This window comes from Zonotrichia albicollis, chromosome Z (assembly GCF_047830755.1).
Source record: "Zonotrichia albicollis isolate bZonAlb1 chromosome Z, bZonAlb1.hap1, whole genome shotgun sequence".
Classification (NCBI taxonomy): Eukaryota; Metazoa; Chordata; class Aves; order Passeriformes; family Passerellidae; genus Zonotrichia; species Zonotrichia albicollis.
In genome coordinates, this window is record NC_133860.1 from 44,986,647 (window position 1) to 45,007,577 (window position 20,931).

General features: G+C 36.9%; 1 protein-coding gene across 1 annotated transcript in view; it reads left to right on the plus strand.

Annotated features, from left to right (window-relative positions):
• Positions 1-20,931, plus strand: part of SMARCA2 (SWI/SNF related BAF chromatin remodeling complex subunit ATPase 2) — a 116,925-nt gene that overhangs the window by 29,560 nt on the left and 66,434 nt on the right. The window contains exons 4-11 of the mRNA XM_005488275.4: positions 1,668-1,997; positions 2,840-2,941; positions 4,392-4,641; positions 9,545-9,671; positions 10,936-11,109; positions 11,315-11,488; positions 15,720-15,890; positions 19,437-19,490. Of these exons, the coding sequence (XP_005488332.1) occupies positions 1,668-1,997; positions 2,840-2,941; positions 4,392-4,641; positions 9,545-9,671; positions 10,936-11,109; positions 11,315-11,488; positions 15,720-15,890; positions 19,437-19,490 (1,382 nt within the window). The remainder of the gene's footprint in view (positions 1-1,667; positions 1,998-2,839; positions 2,942-4,391; positions 4,642-9,544; positions 9,672-10,935; positions 11,110-11,314; positions 11,489-15,719; positions 15,891-19,436; positions 19,491-20,931) is intronic.

Genomic DNA, 20,931 nt, shown 5'->3' on the forward strand with positions numbered 1-20,931 from the left:
TCTTCTCTTAAAATAATAACAAGATAAAAGTAAATTATGGGTAAGTGGAATAAACTTGAGTTATTTATCATGCTTTTTATCACCAACAAGGGATGTATAGACAATTTTTATATTGAACTAGTATATAGCTCCAGTAGTTCTAACTTTTTAATGTCTCTTCCTTTTCTTTGAACTTCTGCCCTCATTTTTCTCTTGAACTATATAACTTCTCTCATTCTTTCCAAAATCATCATCATTTCCCATGGCCATCATCTTTAGTTTGAATGTTTCTCTCTTCTCTGATCTTTTCCTATCACAAATCCCCTTTTCCCCACTGTTGTTCTATCTCGTTTTGTTTGGGATTTTTTTAGGAAAACTGAAATCCTTTCTTCTTTTTCTTCTGTCTCATACATTTACAACCTTTATTTAAGTTGAGCACAAGTTTCAGTTCTTTGGCACTCTGATCTCTTCACTGCTTAAAGTTCTAGTGACTTACAGCTCCTGTCATCCCAGCGTTGAGAATGAACAGTGGAGATTACTTTGCGGTTTTGCCTATGTTGCCTTTACTGAAGGGTCAGTGGGAAAAGTGAAGCTAAAGAGCGAGTAAAATTTCTTTTGTGATCTGTACTACATATAGATGAAATAGAAGTTGTTCCACTTTAAAGTGTCAGAAAAATTGGGAAAAGAGTAGTTTGGGTGTCACAGAATCATGAACTGTATCATGTTCTTTGGAGTTGTGATCTTTGGCTGTAAACATGGAATATGAAAATGAACCAGAACAGTTTTAGATTTTTATGAATTTTTTTTAGACTTTTCCAATTTGTGAGAAGATTATTTGTGTTCCACAATACCAGAGCAAAGTGAGTAAATATTGTTACCTCTTTTTCACTCTTGGTGGATAAAATCCCCAAAAACTAGGTGTCTGTTGTGCTTTTTGGAGCTCAAGAAAATATGTAGTAGTAGGTGTAATTAATCTTCAGAATTAAAACCACTTTTCAAGCAGTATAGTAAGATATAAGTGCTGTTCATTTCAGAACTGTGATTGCTCTTGACATAGTCTTCAGCAGCTTCTTCAGACAGTGATTTTTGTGCTTGCAGTTGATGTTCCAAGTTGTTGAGTATCCAGACGGCAAAAGGTATTCAACGTACCTTGTCTGGCTCAAACCTTTAATCTGTATAAACTAAAGAGTAGATGTGTGGAAAGTGAATACCAATTATTTCTACTTTTACATGTTGGTGAGTGTTGGCAAAGAGGGCCTGTGGAAGTGAATGGATATTCCTTGATGTATGTGCCTCAAAATAAACTTAGGCTATTAAGCTATAAACTAGGCAGACTTCACTCCATATGTTCTACAAAGCAACATTTTTCCATAGTTCTAGTAAATAACACTATATCCCCAGGCTTCTTTATATTTCATGTTTTAGTTTGTCTTACTCCAAATATACAGGTAATTGTTATATTTAGGAATTATTGGACTAAATAACTGTAGTTCTTCTTAAAGAAGAGCTCCTGAGGCTATCTTGATATCCCAGGGAACTTTGGATTGCACTTTTGTCTTCACAGAAAATGCTACAGCTATCCAGACCTGAGAGAGATACTTTTATACTTTATGTACTGTTAAAATATTGGATGAAATTCAGGTTTAAGTAGCAGAGTGGTAACTTTATGATTCTTCTACCTGTTCTAGGTTATATGTCTCCACATCCATCTCCACTAGGAGCGCCAGAACATGTGTCCAGTCCAATGTCTGGAGGAGGTCCAACACCACCTCAGATGACTCCCAGTCAGCCAGGACCCATTATAGCAGGAGACCCACAAGTTATGAATCAGCCTAACAGAGGGCCTTCCCCTTTCAGCCCTGCACAGCTGCATCAGCTGCGGGCTCAGATTCTAGCATACAAAATGCTGGCTAGGGGTCAGCCCTTGCCAGAGAACCTCCAGCTTGCTGTCCAGGGCAAGAGAACCCTGCCTGGCATTCAGCAGCAGCAGCCTCCCAGTGCCTTCAACAGGCAGTCTGGTAAGTGAGTCTTTGGTAAGAGTCATTGCTCAGGTAATTCTTGATGTTCTGCCTGTGACAGATTAAGAAATGGGTGCTGCACAGGGCTGTAATTTGGACCTGTATTAAGGCTTAGCAAGTGCATGAAACACATCTGTTATTAATAGGATATTGTCAAAATAGAATACTAAAAACTGAAATAGAAGTTATTTCACTGCACAGTACTGTGTCTGTCCTGGTATGCTTGACAGTTTTTGAATGTTAATCGTACTTTACTGATAGCAATTCCCCTTGTTTTTCTTACGGTGAATTTTCAGTCTCCTGTTGCTGTGCAGGAAAGTAGGTAAATAATCTGGATCAAGTTGACTGATTATTTAGGTTGTTGAAAATAAACCACCCACAGTGTGCTGTTAAGTGCAAAACATAAGAAAAAGGAAGTGTGCTTACTTTTTTCTCACAATGGTGATAGATGTTGCAGTGAGGTAAGCAAGCACATTTTGGTCCTAAGAAAATTCTTACATTAAACACCCTGAACCTGTTAGTTTCTGAACACTTCTATTACTGAGTTTGTGTTAGAATCAAGGGTTAAGATGATATTGTTTCTTAAATTTTAATAATGTCACTGTTCACTTCATTTTGGTGGATATGGCTTTGCTACCAATTAAGTTGGGTTTTTTCATGAAACATGATTTTAGGTATGTGTATTACTTTCATATGTATTAACAATAAAAACTACTTAAATCCTTTCTTAAAGAAGAAAAGCACTACTTGCCTGAATAGACTAGCATGCTAGAAAACAATGATTTTTGAATCTTGGAAGTAATTTGTGTTTCAGCAAATTTTATTCCTCTGTCAAATTGCAGGTATTGGATTACATGCAATGAGTGGTGCTGCTGCTGGACCAGGGGCTGCACCAGGGATGCCTGGACATACAACTGCCATTACCCCTAAAACGTGGACTGAAGGTATAGTGGGAAAAGGATGTGGGGAAAAGTGAAAAGGAAAGGTAAAAAGTGGTGCAAGAAAAATATTGTAACTTCTACTGTGTCTAAGATTTTAATCAAGGAGAGTCTAACCTTTTATTCATATGGAAGAGACCCACATGAAATTACTGTAATTTTTAGACAGACTGAACATGAAGCACCTTTTTACAATCAGAATGAAATCTGTATGTTTTCTGAGGAACATGCATAAAACTTAATAACTTATGTTCTGAGTATACTTAATTGTAGCAAGCTTGTCTTTGACCTTTGCTACTGTAAAAGAAGTTCTCAAATCATAGTAGAATAATGCTGTTGCCTTCTGTATATTTTGTTCTTTTGGAATCAAATTGCTTTGAAGGATCAGTGCAATCTTTGAGATCAAATGAATGCTGCAACTTTTTCCCCCATGTCTTCAAATATATTTGTCATTCATTGCACAGTCATTCAGCTTCCCCGATTCCCTGAGAACTGAGGTTGCACAGAGGCTTTTGATGGGCTTGCTTTTTTTTCCTTCTTATAAGCTGAAATGCAGTGTAGCTGCATACAGAATCTACAGCTTGTGCTCAAGTTCCTTTTTTGGAGTTTGATGCAGATGTGTGAATGACAAATGGTGATCTCTGTATTTCAGGATTGGTTTGAATCAAGGTTGATTGCAAGATTGCAGGTGTACTTTACAGTTGTTTTCCCTAGCTTAAATGACTATAACTCTTGAGATAATTAAAGCAGCATCTGTATTTTAGCAATGTCTGTTAACAGTGAATTCATGAACATCTGAAGGCATGGGTAACTTGTCATAATGAAATTCTAAAGTCTATGACCTTTAGGGACTGTAAATGACAGGTACCATTTTCATGTTAACGGAGATGTTGCTTTTCAAAGTGATTAAAATAATGGAGTTCCTGATATTTTAAATAAATAAAATTTATAGGAGATCACAGTGAAACAAAAGCTATTTATATCTGGCAGGTATTTCTGAATACAGTTGAAAAATTTTCATATGGTTATCAAGTTCTGGTAGAGGTCTGAAATCAGACCTAGTTCTTCTTGTTGCCAGGTTGTGGTTAGATGCTTTCTTTTAACTGTAAGGGTAGTGAACAAGAGGCAGAATGAGGTCTTGCATTTGGAGGAAGTCAGTTCTACAGCTGTTTCATTTCTGGTAACACGAGAATTAGAAGTCCACAGAAACAACAAAAGAAACGGCATTCATTATAAAATTTCATGTGTTTTGTTTTTCTTTTGGCCATTTCTTGCAATGTATGGTATCCTTGCATTTTAGTATGCCTGTTTTAAAAACAGAATGTAATCTCAGTGTGCCTTTTCTGGTGATTTTGAATGTTTATCTTACCTTCATATCTTGTGTTCAGAAAGCCATCTTGATTTTCTTCCTGCTTTCCATGTTTCATGTTGTGAATCAGTACTGTTCATGTTTCAGGCCAAGCCCCAGATATGAGCGTCTCCAATGCACAGCAAAAGCTTCCAGCACCAGCTCCTAGTGGGAGGCCTTCTCCTGCTCCTGCTGCCGCCCAGCCTGCTGCCACCATGCCTGGGCCTTCTGTACCACAGCCCCCGCCAGGACAACCTTCACCCATTGTCCAGCTGCAGCAGAAGCAGAACCGCATCAGCCCTGTCCAGAAGCCACAAGGACTGGATCCTGTTGAAATACTCCAAGAACGTGAATATCGGTAAGAGTGAATAACAAGGTTAAAATTATTCTTGTTTTTCACATCCTTGACTGGAATTCCTTGCAATCAGCTACTGTAGTGGTAATAGTGCAAACAAAGTTTCCAGGGAAAGGCTGTATTACCAAGCAGTACACAAATATCAAACCAAAGAATTATTTAATTCTACTCCAGATGATGAAATAGTGAAGCATACTGGCAGTATCACAGGAAACCATTTAAGTTTAAAGTGAAACCCATTTTGTGTTCAAGGTTTTCATTATTATAAAAAAAAGGAAAGTTAGGAGAGAACAGAGACGGCCAGAAGGCTGAGGAGTTAGTAACCACAGCAAAAGCACATTTTATGAATATGATGGATTTGTCTAGACAGCCAAAGAGTGAAGAGAATAAGAAAGTCACAGGCAAGATTAGGAAAAAAGTATGCCAATTAGGAGAATGTATACCCATTTCAAAAATTGCCTCCCGAGTGTTCTGTTTAGATGATGAAGTATATTTGTTAAAAAGTATAGGGTAGAACATTTCTTTTGCAGTTAGAGACTTCTTCCCTCTTCACAACATCAAGGCTATTCAATAACTGACCTTGAGAGTCTGCCAGACAGAAGGATTTTGACTTGCACCTAAAATACGTTCCTGATGATTATCAGTCAGAGGAAAATAATTGCACTCAGAGTATTACCTGTTTTAGTTTAATGATGCATTTGCATTGTTACTTTGAGTTTGTAGAGGAAGGTAGCCAAAAGGGATGGTGATCTCACAGAAGACTGGTTTAACAACTTTTGCTTTATAAAGGTAAAGCACCGTGAAGCGCTTTTGGGTGTGATGCCATGCCCAGAATTCAGGCCTTGATTACAGAAAAGCTGTTAGTTTTTGTGTCAGGTATTGCTTAACTAATTCTATCAGTGCATTCTTGTCGTGATACTGCCAGTCTTATGTATACACCCTAGAACTGAATGGCTGTATCTCTTTCAGCATGAGCAATCAGCATTTTCCAGCATCTTTTTCAGAAGCTTGTAGAACACACCATTTTATGGTTTCAGTTACTCTGTCAGAAGAATTGTAGCACTAACTTCAACGAAGAATCATACGGCCAGTATGATGCAGTGTTTTCTGCATCAATTAACCTCAAATTGTTGCTCTTCCTGTTTTAAGCCCTGCTCTATTTAACTGTTTGTTCCAAGCTGTTATATCTTAGTGTTCATAAACAGAGGAAAGTAATGAGTAACAAAAAATAAAGCTGATACTTTTAGTTGTAGAGAACCAGTTACAGATCCAGCATGTTAGGTTCTAAATACACTGTTGTTCTTGGCATAGTGAGATGAAAGTTTGGTAGGGATTCTCCAGCAGAAGGATTTTATATTTTATGGGATTTTTATCCTAGAAGAGAGAAATAAGATCCCAACCTTTTTAGTGTTGAACATTACTGGTGTTTAATTTTGCTTCAAGTTCCAGAATATGTAGAGCTCCTGGAAGTCTTTTCATTACTTAAAACTGTGTAAGTAACATCAGACAAAAGTTTTGAAAAAGACAGTTTCAAAGCTTCTGTGGTTTGAATGGTGCTGAATTTAGCTTTAATATGGACAAGTTTAATTCAGAAATGTGTCTTCACAATTTCTTAATAAAAAGGGAGCAGAAAAAAGCCAAAATAAACATCCTTATCCTGAAAACACTGAGGTTAGTGCAAGCTTTATGAAACAGTTGGCTCTTGAGATCTCACACTAAACTCTTTTAATAAAGGAGCATTATATCTTGAAAACCATTTGAATTCCAGGTGAATTTCTGCATCCCTGTGGTCCCCCACGGGCTGCAAGGGCATAGCTGCCTCACCATTGCCTGCACCATGAGCTGTGGGGGAATCTCAGCTCTGCTGCATGTGGCCCCTCCTTCTCCACTGATCTTTGTGTCTGCAGAGCTGTTCCTCTCACAGGTTGTCACACAGCTCTTCTTTAGCCACAATTAATCTGCCCAGTAACTTCCCCCGCCCCGCCCCCTTCTTAAGTCTGCTATGGCAGAAGCATTGACACCGTTTTGATTGGCTCAGCCTTGACCAGTGGAGGGATCTGTCTTGGATCTGGCTGGTGTTGGCTCTACTGGACATAGGAAAACTTCTGACAGCCAGTGCTGTAGCCCTCCTGCTAGCAGTACCTAGCCATGCAAATCCAATACACATTTTTATAAACCTCTCCTTAATGCTTTCTTCCAAATAAAGTGCTGCTTTTTATTCTCACTGAATAGCTGTCTGAAAGGTAATAATGCCTGTAATTTAAAGTTGTTTTATTATGTTGAAAGGCTTTTTCCACACTCATTCTCATTGCACACTAAAAAAAGAATACACTTGGACACTTGGAAATGTCCTGCAGATTGTATGTGGTTTCTTTCCGTTATCTGCTAAGTATTTTCTTAGGCATCTTCTTTACTGCCTGGCATCCATGCCAGATAGATTTGATTGTACAACTATAACCTCTGCTGCTAACCTGAGTTAATGAGGAATAGGTGTGCATCACTTACTTTACTAAGAAATCTCTGCGTACATTCAGTGGCCACTTTATGCATGGAGGTAGATTGCTGAACTGCAAAGATTAATTTATTACATCTCCTTTAAATGGTGAGATTATATACTTCAAGTGATTGTAAAAAGATCTAGGAAACTTTTTTCTTTGGATTCTCTTTACCTGACAGCTGTTGGCATTGTTCCATGAAAATAACAGCAGTACAACAAACCGTGGTCACATCCTTTAAAGACTTGAAGGTGGCAGTGATGAGCGATAGTTCTTCCATTAACTTGACTTGGAATTCTTTAAAAACTCCCGCTTACTACTGAAGAAAGCATTATTATAATTACTCTGTTAGTACCATAGACAATACGTATAAATAGTACTTCTGGGAAAGTATGAAATTAAACTTCAAAGCTTTTTCTTATTTTTTTTGGTTCATACATAACCCATCTGGTTGTCATTTTCTTTATTCTTCCATACAGGTACTGTGGATTTTCTTTTACTATTTCAACTTCTATTTTTCTGGACTTTTTTTAAAATAGAGGACTGGTCTGGGTTACAATAAGAGTTTTCTGAGGTAATATCTCTACTGACTTAGAAATATTGATGCTTTTTGTTTGTATTCTTTACCTCTGACAGGGTTGTTAAAGGAAGGGCAAAGCATTGAATTGTCATTGTTTGTAGCTCAGTGCATTTCAACATATGAAGGAAAATAGTTGAAGGAAAAGTTATCCTGGATATACTAATCTGCTGTATAATTTAAGGATAAAATTTCATATGCATTCATTTCTGATCTGCTTTTTTTATCAGCTCAAGTTGAAAAAAAAATTATTAGCAGTGAAATGGATATTATATGGGAGGGGACTGCATAATATGATGTTGGTACATAATAAGCACACTCTGTGGGCTTTGATTATGTTTAGACATATCTCAGTAAAATGTATATTTGGATTTTAGTTACAAATTTTGATGATAGGAATTCAGAGGCCAACCCCCCTTTGGCAATTGCTTGGACTTCTATTGTGTAAACTTCTACAACAGCACGCATTTTTGTATGTTTTATACCTGAATTGAAAGAAAAAAACCAATTCTGACAGAACTAAGAGGTCAGCGTTTCACTTCATGTTTGTTTGGAAGTGACTCTTACAGTTAGTTATCTGAAACCATAAGGCATGCCAGGGAGAACCTAGATTAACTCATCTGCATGTATAGTAAAGAAGGAACATTCATTGCTAGCAAGAATGTACAAAGAAATTGAAAATATGTTCAATATTCAGCTGCTTTAATAAGTTCACAGCTCAAAAGAAAGGTTTGGAAAGGTTGTGACTACTCCCTTAAGGTTTCATTAAAGTCAGAGAAATTGGGGTTTGGCTATAACTGTTTTGTAGGTGGAGTTTCAGGAGACACACTGCAGCTATTTGGGAAGGGAAAAAGAATTAAAAATAATTGTTGTGATGCAGGATTGCATCCATGTGTGGGTAAGCGACAGGTAGAGCATATGATTTGGAACAGCTTAGCTGTTTTTTGTAGCAATGTCCACTGGCTAGTACATCTCTCCAAGAAACCACTTAATTCTGAAAATTTTACATCCTTAGGTGAACTAAAATGTCTTCTTACTAACTGGAGTGCCCAGTTGTGCAAAATGTGAGCTTTTTTTAGTATGGTATGTAAACTGGAATGAAACTTTTTCTAGGTTAGAAATAACTCTTCTTGATTTGCTTTTCAGCCTGTACGACAAACATTACTTACCTAATTCTGCTTTAGTTTTTACTCTCTTAAAGATACCATTATAGTCTTCTGCAGTAATGCAGCATCACATCCTGTTTGTTGTTCCAGGAACTTCAGAATTCTTCTGTTAATATTAAAGGCAGAAAAAATCAAGTTCTGTCTATTAGTCCCCCCCTCTGTCTCTCTCTTGAATTTGCAAATGAATACAAAATACATTCTTCTAAACGAAGAGTGAAGTAGAATTCAATTTGCAGTAGCAGCTATATAGCTGTGAATACTTTATAAACAAACTTACTTTGTCAGTAAAATAATGAAATAAAATTCCAGTTAATAAGGCAAGTACGGTCTATGTCATCACTGACTACACTGCATAAAAATAATACCCATCAAAGAAGCTTGAAAGCAGAATCCTGTATAGTATGTGTAAAATAGAATTCCCAAGTTTATTTTCGCATATCTAGTTCTAGTTGAAAAAAAAAGCCAAGGGACATTTTGATCACTTGACAATTTATTTTCAAAGTGGAAAAAGACACCCAGTGTCATCTCTGCAAAAGCCTGTTAGCTTAGAAAAAAACCCAGAAAAATACAAGTAAATACCTGAGTTGTACTGACTGTTTTTACTATTTAATTTTAGTAATGCCTTACAGATTTCTTGTGGTGTCTTACCCAGTTTTCTGGTTTTGTAGACTTCAGGCTCGAATTGCTCACAGAATCCAGGAACTGGAGAACTTGCCTGGCTCTCTGCCCCCTGATCTGCGGACCAAAGCTACAGTGGAGTTGAAGGCACTTCGGTTACTGAATTTCCAACGCCAGGTAATACCATTTACTTGAGGAAAATTTTCATAGCAGTCACAGGCAAACCTGTTCATGCAGTGAAGAGTAAACTGGAAAGAGATTTTCGGTTATTGCAAAGTGTAAGCAGATCGTGCATGTGAGCTGATGTAACCAACAAGCAAGTCACAGAAATGTTAGATTTTATTTTGTCTTGGTAATAAAAATGTGCAGGAGCTACTTTTGTTCCTTGCTTTATCTTCCAGTGTAGAATGTGACTATAGAACTGTGTCTTTCAAAATGAACACGACATTGGTACAAAGACAGAGTAAGTTCTGCATAGACTGCAAGCTGATTTTTATCACAGATCTTCTCAACAAATACCTCTTTCTGGACATACTTAGTATTTCCACAAGTCCCCTTGTTTTAATAAAAGTTGTGTGTTGGTGTTTTGTGTGGTATTTCTCTGTGATTTGTTTTTCGTATTTCCACTATGCTACAGACTTTGAAAATGAAACATAACAGGATCATACATAAAATATAAGTTGAATGAGTTGAATGTTGAGTGCCTGTATCTACAAATTAGTTTCAGGAAAGGAATCAAACTGCCAGACTTCTACAGGCCTCTTGCCATTGGCTTTTACAGCTAGTTTGGAAGAACAAAGATGTGATTTGGCAGGTCAACCAAAATACTTCCTGACAAAAGCCTTGGCAGGAGTTGTGCCATGGTGTCCAAGTCTTCCTTCCTTTCTACCCTTGGCACTCATTTATAATGAAGTTTTGTCAGAGGTCAGATGAAAAGCAGCAGGCTCTCCCTGTTCTGCTGCTGGGACTATGGCAGTACCATTTCAAGCTCCTAATGTTTACCTCTCCCACCTGTCTTTTGTACAGCTGGCAGTGAAACAGATTGTCAGTTATGTTCAGGTCCAGCACTAGAAAATGTGTTATGTATGTGGTTCATTTGCATTTTATTTTGATGGTGTAACATCTAGGCTGGCCCCTTTTACTGTGGCAGGACAGTTCTTACCAGCATTTTATAAGGAGGGAAGAAATGATAATTAAAAGTAATTAATGCTTTTGACCATTCTGAAGGTTAAAGTTTTTTGTTTAGGGTAACAGATGTAGCTGTTGCAACTGTATCAATACTGTATCTTTTCAGAACTATAATGAAAACGGAAGAAGAGACTGCGATATCTTTTGAATTGTTTACTTTTTTACTCTGCCAGAGCAGTGTTTAAAGTTGTTTTATTAAGAGCTATTATATTTTTTTGAATGTTTGTCTTTTCTCCCCTCCCTCCACTGGTAGTTAAGACAAGAGGTAGTAGCCTGTATGCGTCGTGACACAACACTGGAGACAGCGCTGAACTCCAAAGCCTACAAACGAAGCAAGAGGCAGACTTTAAGAGAGGCTCGTATGACAGAAAAGCTTGAAAAGCAGCAGAAGATAGAACAGGAAAGGAAGCGTAGGCAGAAGCACCAGGTATTTTAACTTAGTAGGGTTTGCCCCATGACAGAAATGCATTTTGCTTTGCTGTGCAGATGTTCTCTTTTACATATTTTATTTACCTTTGGAGTTTTTTAAAAAACTCCAAGTGCTGTGATAAGTAATTGGCAGAACTCCTACATTCCTGATTTCAAATCCTTGCTAGGTTGGACTGCCTGCACTAACTTGATTCTCTTTCTAGGAATACCTGAATAGCATATTGCAGCATGCTAAAGATTTTAAAGAGTACCACCGGTCAGTTGCTGGGAAAATTCAGAAGCTTTCTAAAGCTGTGGCAACTTGGCATGCCAATACTGAACGTGAGCAGAAAAAAGAAACTGAGAGAATTGAGAAAGAAAGAATGAGGAGACTAATGGTAAGAAGTAGAGGAAGGAAGATTTTTTTTATTTAAAGTTATGTACTGTATCCCTTTAAAATGCTTATATATTATCTCAGCCACTCCCATGCATTTTGTGTTTGAAGTACTCAGTAATGAAAAAAGTATAAATCCAAACTACATTTTGTTACATATGTTTCTGTTACCGGTAGTGTGATACTATTGAATTTAAGTTAAGGCTCCTGCTTTTTTAAGGTTTTTGTATAGAAATATCTTGGTGTTTTTTACTAGCATGAAAAGTTATCACCGCCACTTCTGAATAGCAGCAACTAAATCTTATTAAGTTCACATATTAACCCTTCTGTATGATTGCAGAGTTATTGGTCCATTTTACAAATAATGGGCTTTGGTTTATTTCTAGGTTTATAGTTTGGAAGATTCCAGATGATTAACTTGTTCATGCATTACTCCACAGTTTTTACATACAGTTGATTCCACATATAACCAATAATAGTAACACATGTATTTTGAGAATGAATGCCAGTCAGTTCTACCCATTTAATAATTCAAATCATACTCCGCACCATTTCATAGTTTTTCCTTCCCTATACCCTCACAGTATCAGTTGTAAGAACAGAGTGAAATGGGTTTATGTATAATCATGTCTCTTCAGAATGCTGTGGAACCAGTCGGAGGGCTGCCTAGATTTTAGGAGTTAAAATAATTCTGGAATTCAAAGTGTAGAAAGATCAGTGCATATGTACAAGTATGTCAGTGACTTGAGTAGAAAAAATTCTTCAAGACATTGGTTAGCTCTGTCTTAACATTTTATTAATGTTTCACCAACACAGAATGAAAGGAAATTGACAAGCTTACTTTGTAACTTGCTGGCAAAAACCTGTAAGTATCTAATAGAGGTGCAGATATAAATGCTAGTTCCTGTCCATAATCTATTCCCACCATGAAACTGGGCTGAACAGTTTCATTTTAAAAATCACAAAATAAAATGCAGAAAAAATTAAATATAACAATGATAGAAACTTGGAAAAGAAAGCTTTGTAAATTAAGAAGTTGCATAAGAGAATAACAGATCTGTAGGCCCTAGAGCATTTCTTAAAATTACATGGTAATCAGTATTATAGTGCTTTTTTTGTAATTGGAGGTCATCATCATCAGTTTGTCTAACCTAGTATGTAAAAATGTTAATTATTAGCAGAGAAGGAGCTGATTTTTAAATAAAAGCAATGTTGACATTTGGGAAATACTTATGTGTATTGTGAGGTTCAGCTTATGTAAAATTGACCATGCAGTGTGATAAGTAATGAAGATGTGCACTGCTGAAAAGAACAAAGTAGATTTGAATGTCCAGAAATGGAACAGGATACCAGTGCTTCCAGATGAGCAGTGCTTTCCCCTAAAAACCTCACCAAGACTGGTTAAGCTCTTACCATACATACAAAATTTCATAGGCATTCTCAGTTTAGGGTTTTCCACCTTCTGCTCAATTAAATCCTTCTGTGAAACCAATCTGTATGTTTTGTTAATAGGATTATTTGCCTATTTAGTTCTAGTCCAGCTGTAGTGAATTTGGAATTCACAGATGTGTACTAGTGGGTTTTTTAAAAGCATCATCTCCTCTCAGATGCTTGCCATGGTCTATGAAAATGTGCTGTGTCTAAAACCTTTTGCATATCTTTTCAGGAATGCTGAATTCATTCCGCAGATTTCTCTTCATTTACTATGATTAGAAATCGTGATTCTGTCACAGCTCATTAGCAGTACTATGTATGTATCATGCAAAAATGGGTGTTGGTGTGATTTTAAAAGATGTTGTCAAGACAAGCTTAAATATCTAAAAGAAGTACCTTGGGTAGATTACACAGACTGTGTATTCAGCAACATTAGAAACAATATAAACAGCAACAACAATAGTAATGATAATTTATTTTCCTGAAAACTTGGGGTTCGAGTATTGTAATTTTGATGGCTTGAACCTAGCAATGGAATTTTGCAAGCAGTTTTGCAAGCTCAGTTTGAACATTGTAGCTATTCTGGTGTCTCTAGAAAAGCAGATCTCCCAGAGTGCTGTGTTTTAAAGTAATCATCTTTAAAGTATTTCTTGCTTGTGTTTGATTTTTATACAGCACTGTATACTTCCTTAATTTGTTGTTTCAGCCAAAATTGAGACAGGCACCTCTGGCACCTCTGCTGCTTTTTTGTATTTTTCTGACATTCTGCATTATATCGTCACAGCACATGAAAATCATATTTGTTGTATGTCCAGCACACTTACACAGTATGACAAGGATGCAGAAGTTGCCAGGATGACTCAGATAGGGTTTATCTGGTGAATCCTTTTTCTGATAGTGAACTCTATCTCAGAGATTAAATAAAACCAGAGTAGAACAGCAGTGCATAAACAAAAAAAGAAGGGTTCACATGACTTCTAGAAGAAAAGGGTCTGTATTCATACTGGAAAAAGGACTAAATGCAATTTTATGTCCAGCTCCTGTGTTCCTCCCCTTGGTGAACTGCCTGAACTTCATGTCTTCAAAAAGTCATCTCTGTAGGAGACTTACCATCTCTGTTTCCAGACATTCAATCTGCCTAATGTAGCATTGATTTTTTTTCCCTCCATTGTCAGTCATAACTACTGCAGATTTTTCTAGTCCTTAGAAGAGTAGGAAATGTGAGAGTAAGAAATGTGTAGAATTGTGGAATCTCTGTCTCAGAGTGTCTCATCTCTGTCTCAGAGTCTCACAGACCTCTCTAGTTGAACCACCTTCCAGAAGTGTTAACATTGAGTTCAAAACAGGTTGCTCAAGGCTTTTTTCAGGTCCTTCTGAAGTGCAGCCCAAATCTTGAGCATATTGACAGATACCCTGTGTTTTCATGTCCTCTGCAAAGTTGACTGAAGTGCCCTCCATCCCTTCTCTGTGTCACTGATAGTCGTGTTAAACACAACATGATGCAGGGACTCCTGTAGTATGGCTCTTCATAGTGTCTTCAGACAAAGTATGACCTCTGACACCTTCCAGTGAGGGATTTTGGGTTTATTGGGGGATGACAAGGTGAGCAGGACCTAGCAATTTGCACTTACAGACCAAAAAGCCAGTCGTATTGTGGACTACATCAAAAGCCGAGGCCAGTGATATGGCAAAGTGCCCTGCCCTGTTGAGTCACGACAGCGCCAGATTGGGGCAGTGTCTGGAAAGCTACAGAGCAGGAAAGGATGTGGGAGTGTTGGTTGAGTGTTGGTTGACAGCAGCTGAACATGAGCCAGCAGTGCCCAGGTGGCCAAGAAGGCCAATGGCATCCTGGCCTATGCCAGCAGGGCCAGGGCAGGCATTGACTCCCTGTACTCAGCGCTGGTGAGGCCACCCCTCAAATCCTCTACTGAGTTTTATGATCCCACTCGGAGAAGGATATTGAAGTGCTGCAGCATGTCTGGAGAAGGGCAGTAGAGCTGAGGAAGGGTCTAGAGCACAAGTCCTATGAGGAGCAGCTGGGGGACCTGGAGTTTAGCCTGGAGAAAAGTAGGCTCAGGGGGGCCCTCGTTGCTCTGTACAGCCATCTGAAAGAGGATTGCAGCAAGGTGGGGATTGGTTCATATTCCCAGGTAACAAGCAAAAACAGTCTCAGGTTGTGCCAGGGAAGGTTTAGACTGAATTTTTCATAGAAGAAAATACTTCACTGAAGGAATTGTCAAGTGTTGAAACAGTTGCCATGGGAAGTTCAGAAAGCATGTGGATGTGGTGCTTGGTGACATGGTTTACTGGGGGACCTGGCAATGTCAAGTTGATGTCTGGACTTGATATCTTCGGGGTCTTCCAGTGTTAATAACGATTCTGTGGTTCTATTGAAGTATGGTTAGAGTAAGTATTAGGAAGAAATACTTTAGTCTGAGAGTGGTGAGGCACTAGAACAGATTGCTCTGAAAAGTTGTGGATACCCCATGCTTACAAGTGTTAAAGGCCAGGCTGGATGTGGTTGTGAACAGTGCGGTCTAGTGGAAGGTATCCCTGCCCATGGCAGGGGAATTTGAACTAGATGATCTTAAAGGTCCCTGCCAACCCCTATGATGCTGTGACATTGATACAAATATATATGTCTCTCTGGGCCTGACATCCAACGAGCTCTTTACCCATGTAGCTGCCCCTTGGTACAGGTCATAACGACCTAAGATAACACTTCATTATTGACATGGGAGCTGGACGGTGTGCATTCACCATCATTTCTGTCATGACTGACATCTCTTCTGTGTCACTAGGCCGAAGATGAAGAAGGGTACCGTAAGCTGATTGATCAAAAGAAAGACAGACGCCTGGCCTACTTGTTGCAGCAGACAGATGAGTATGTGGCTAACTTGACTAACCTGGTATGGGAGCATAAACAGGCACAAGCAGCCAAAGAGAAGAAGAAGCGAAGGAGAAGAAAGAAGGCAAGTAGTTACAGCTGATATTTTTAAGCCATTTCTTCTTCAAATCCAGTTTAAATGTTGATAAATGTGGTGATGCCCGATTGTCATACATGTATCAGCATGTCTAAAATAATCTACACCACCAAATTCTTAATACTGAGGGAACTCATCTATCTCTTTATTGAAAATATATCTATGCTTTTATTAACTGAGAAGGTGATAAGAGGCCAAATTATAAAATTCTTAGCTGATGATCTCCTCATGGCACTAATTTGCTCATGAACTTTGTACAGGTAAAATTGGGACAGATGTATAAGTTAGGATTATAGTACCCAAAAGGAATACAATGTATCAAAAATACATTCTGGGAAGAAGATGGCAAGAGTCTGAGTTGTGTAACTGTCTCATCCAGAACACATATTTTGGACCTCCATATTATATACTTGGTGAAGTCCATTTTGTTAGGACCATTGAAAATGGCTAATAAACTTGGCTAGGTTTATTATAGTAAATGAATATTTTGCAGTAATATTATTCATTGTACATTTTTAACCTTTAATTGAAACTTTCCACTTTTCTTTACTTTTCTTCATATGAAATGCAAGAGAAAGTTGTTGAAATTGAACAGTGCAATTTTCAAAAAAATAATTCTATGTGTGAAATAGTGATTAAGAAGTTATTTTTTATTTTTTACGACCTCAGAGTACCTTTCGCCTCTTGCAGAATATGTAAGAGAATTTTTATAATCGATTTCCATGCATGATTTGCTACTAATTATTGCTACAAATTCTAGCATCATGTTTACAGGGTTTGCTAACAGTACTGGAAATATGCTAAAAAAAACAGCATAGAAAAAATACTGATCTTGGACATTAATGACCTAAAAAACAGTACATGTTTTTTCCTGCTCTCAAAAAAAAGTCTATTCCTCAGAGTGTGTTCTTAGCATAGGAACAATAACCTGTCTACAGAATAAAGATGTAATGTGGATGGGGTTCTTGGCCTGTATTACCAGAGAGAAAATGCCTGATTAATGTACAAAATGCGCAGTAGAGATAATCATCATTGAGACAGCAAGTGGAGGAACTGCATCACTGTAGTAATGTAAAGAAGTATGTCCACATAGGTGATATGTTTCTTTCTATGTCAGTTTAGTCTAAGTATGTATTAGAAACAGTATTATTTTCTGGACATGTCAGTAAAGACGTAATTTTTTGTTACTGAGGTTGAAAGGAAATATGTCCTGTAAATAATATTCAGTGTTTATATATATCCTGCCCTAAGACCTAAGGGAAAATTAGCAAAAAAAGAAAAAAAAGTTTGCTCTGTCTTGGTCATCTGCATCTTTTTGTTTGTAATTAACTTCTTTCCAGCAATCTTTTGCTCATCTGAAGGAAGTAGGAGTTCACACAGATATTACCCTTTATTTTAATCTAGTGTTCTATGAATTTGTCATTCCATGACTGTGGAACACATTGCATTTAGTGAGCACTGTGTCTTTTTTGCAAGTCATACACTTTCAATTCCTAAACTTCTATGTTTTGTAATCCGTAATAAAGTTTAATTTTCTAGTACTGTAGTTAATGTTTTGTACTTACAGAAAAACAAAAAAAGAGAGTTCTTAGGATTTTCTCCTAGAAATGGCAGTGAGGAAGATGATGAAGAAATAATCTTTGCCAGGCTCATTATAGATATCCGAGTGAACCTTATATTCTTAGTAGAATAAATTTGAGATTAGTCCATTCTTTCTCTGGGATACAGTTTCTGTAATCTTCATGATAGATTTTCCTTGTTTGCTTCTTTCATATTCCTCTATTTGTGTTTTCTGTCTCTAGCTTCCTACTGTAGTCGTGCAAAAGAAAAAATATTCCATATGAGATTTTCATCTTCCAGGCTAGTTCAACTTGCAGTGCAGCTTTTCACTTTAGTGTTAGTAGTTTTTCCTGTCATTATGCAGAAAAATTAACAAAACATGCCTTCCTGCTTTTAAATACTGAAATTTCCCCAATTCCAGGATTAAGTTGTCAACATTAAAGATCTGTTTGCATGGTCCAAAATAAACGTGCAAGATGTCTGTCATTATTTACATTTATTTTCTTTGTAATATGTTCTGATTTCAGAAATTTTGAACTGTAGGTTATTAATGTTCTCACAGCAGGTTATGTCTTTTGCACAGTGAACAGCGCTGATGCTCGCTACTTGTCTGTGATTTGAGTTTTAAAGTTCTTTTCCATTGCCTGTAGCCAAGGTATAACAATCTTTATGTATTAGGCAGCATTCTCTAGTGTAAAAGAATGGATCCCAGCCCTGGTTCATCCGGGGAAAAAGTATTCTCAGTCAATGTAGTGTGTTCAGCCAAGAGTAGATAACTTATAACTTATCCTTGTGTTTATTTAAAATCTTCACTTCTGGAGCAGTTCCTTTCTTTGTCAGCAGTCACACCTGCTGCACTGAAGTGCTGACGCAGGCAGCTTGGAAGCTTGTATTGCTGTTCCTACTGAGCATCAGCTGCTGCTTATTCATTTCAAGTACATACTTTAGATAATGGAATTTAGTGGCAAAGAAAAGGGCTGAAGCAGATATTAAGGATTATATCAATGTTGAGAAGTGCAGCTATTCCTCAAGTATACTTCTTAAACAAAAAAAAAGGAATAACTTGATGGTCTGTATTGATCACATGCTTTAATAATACTTGGAAGTTTTTTATCTCTAAACACAATTTAAGAGATTGCTTTTTGTTGTTAGTCTGTTCTCTTAACTTTAGTATCCGGAATATTTTGCTATAGTACTACAAAGTCAGCAGTGTGACATAAGGAGAAGCTGTAAAATGTCCTTTCTTGCTCAGAATTGTGTAGGAAAGTTTGAATGCAGAAGCAAACTATATGTCTTTTTGTTTTCCTCATACTGTGCTCACATTTTAAGTGAGGTAAACAAGAATAAGCCTTTAAGAAGATACTGCACATTTCTCAGGTTGGAGAGAAGAAAATATAGCTTTCTCCAGTGAAGAACTCCTGGGTTCTTTTTGTTTCTAATTTGAGTAGGGTCTACACACGATTGGAATGTAGTGCAAAAAGCTCCAAAAATACTCCTCCTAGTTAGTTGTCAGACCAAAAAACCAGAAATACATACACAAGACTAAACTGCCTTGCATGAATGTACAATCTGTGATGCCTGCTGACACATTTAGGAGATTAAAGCAGTTTAGAGGAAGTTAATAGTAAATAATATGAAAATAATATATTATTTTATTTGCATTATAAAATAATAATGCAAATAAGCTTTAGGTCTGAGCTGGAAATTGAGTGGGCCAACCACTTCTTACATGCAGATTTATATCATGGACTGAAGTGAGTAGGTACCCTCCTTACATTAGTAAATTATTTTTGTGTGTTTATTGCTCTGGGCTTATCTCTGCCTATATCCATCCACACCTTCAAAAACGTGAATCCCAGGCTGTTCAGATATAAGTGAAACATATTCATGATCCAAAATATTTACATCATATAAAGTATACTTTCTGTACTTTTAATCTGACCATAGTATTTATGACTTCCTTATTTGTTGTAGAAAGCTGAGGAAAATGCAGAAGGAGTGGCATCTGGTCTTGGTCCTGATGGAGAGGTATGAATTTTTACAAGGTGTTTTTTTGCTTCTTGTTATTTTTGTTTTTTTTTAAAAAAAACCAACTTTCCAGCGATTATTCTGGATTGTGTGTCATGGCTATAACTTCAAAAAGAGTTATGATGACAACTGTTCTAGGAGCTGTTTTTTATAAACAGAAATAATAATTATGTAGGTTAACATGTATGCTAGCCTTTTGCAATTCCTGAAAATCAAAGACTAAAATGAAAACTATATTAAGTCTATCACTGAGCATGATGAAGTCTGCGTCTCAGTTTTGTAATGTGCTTACAAGAAATATTTTTCTTGCAGTCTGTATATAGACAACTTACTTTCTAGTTTGAGTGCATGAACACGATATAGTCAATCTTCTCATCTTTATAAAAAATACATTGTTGACATTGCATGTAATTATCTTGCAGTCGCAGGACTGAGTACAGTGGTGTGATGGATTAAGACATCTGAAAATTCTTTCCTCCTCAGAAGCAAATGGAAATTAGTAATTTTTCTGTGTCATTCTTCAGATAATATTGTTCATTCAGTAGCACAGCATATGCTGCCTCATTCAGAGCTCTTCTGTTAATACAATTTTTCTATTCCACTTCATTTTTATATAAAGACTTTAGAATTGTATTTGTTTTACTTGTGCTCTCCTTTTGTACTTGGAAGTGATAGTTCTGCTAGTATAGTTAGAGTTATAGCAAAAATACTTCAGCATATTTGTATTTGCACAAGGAAAATGCACATAATATTTCTGTAATTTCAGTTTAATGGAAACTGGCTGTGTTTTGCACTCCATCAGTCGCTACTTAGAACTGTTCAGAATTAGTTTTTCTTGCTCATATGTTTTTATTTGGAAAATATTCTTGGGTAAAAACAGTCTTAGAAGGCAAAAAGTTTTTGAAGTAAAAAAATCTGTGATTAAACAGGGCAAAAAAATAACATAAAGAGTGATTATACTATTCTAGTTCTGTTACAACACAGATAAGAGATTTTGTTCTTACAGGTGCTTCATCAGCTTAGTTGAAGAAGTTAGGACAGTGAATATTTAGAACAGGCCTTTACTTAGAAAGTTAACTGAATTGTTTGATTCTTGGTTCTCAAAAAAAAAGCCATAAGGTCACTGTATGTTCTTTATTACAGATGTCTGTTGGTATAAACAACAGGATTAAAGGGCTATAAAATACATAACTTGTGTCTTGGTCCATGAAAACCAGTAGCATATTCTTTTCCATGTTGTTCTTGTTAATTTACTTGAGATACTGGGATACATTTGTGGATGTCACATAGAGTATGTTACACACAGAAATACGGTGACTCTGTGTTTGCTTAGTGGGAAAGTGTGGCATCTAGTAACAGAACTTCACTGGTTGTACAGAACTGGAATTTTGATAGTGCTATTAATTCTTATTATTATGTAAGAAAAGTATGAAGTTCAGTT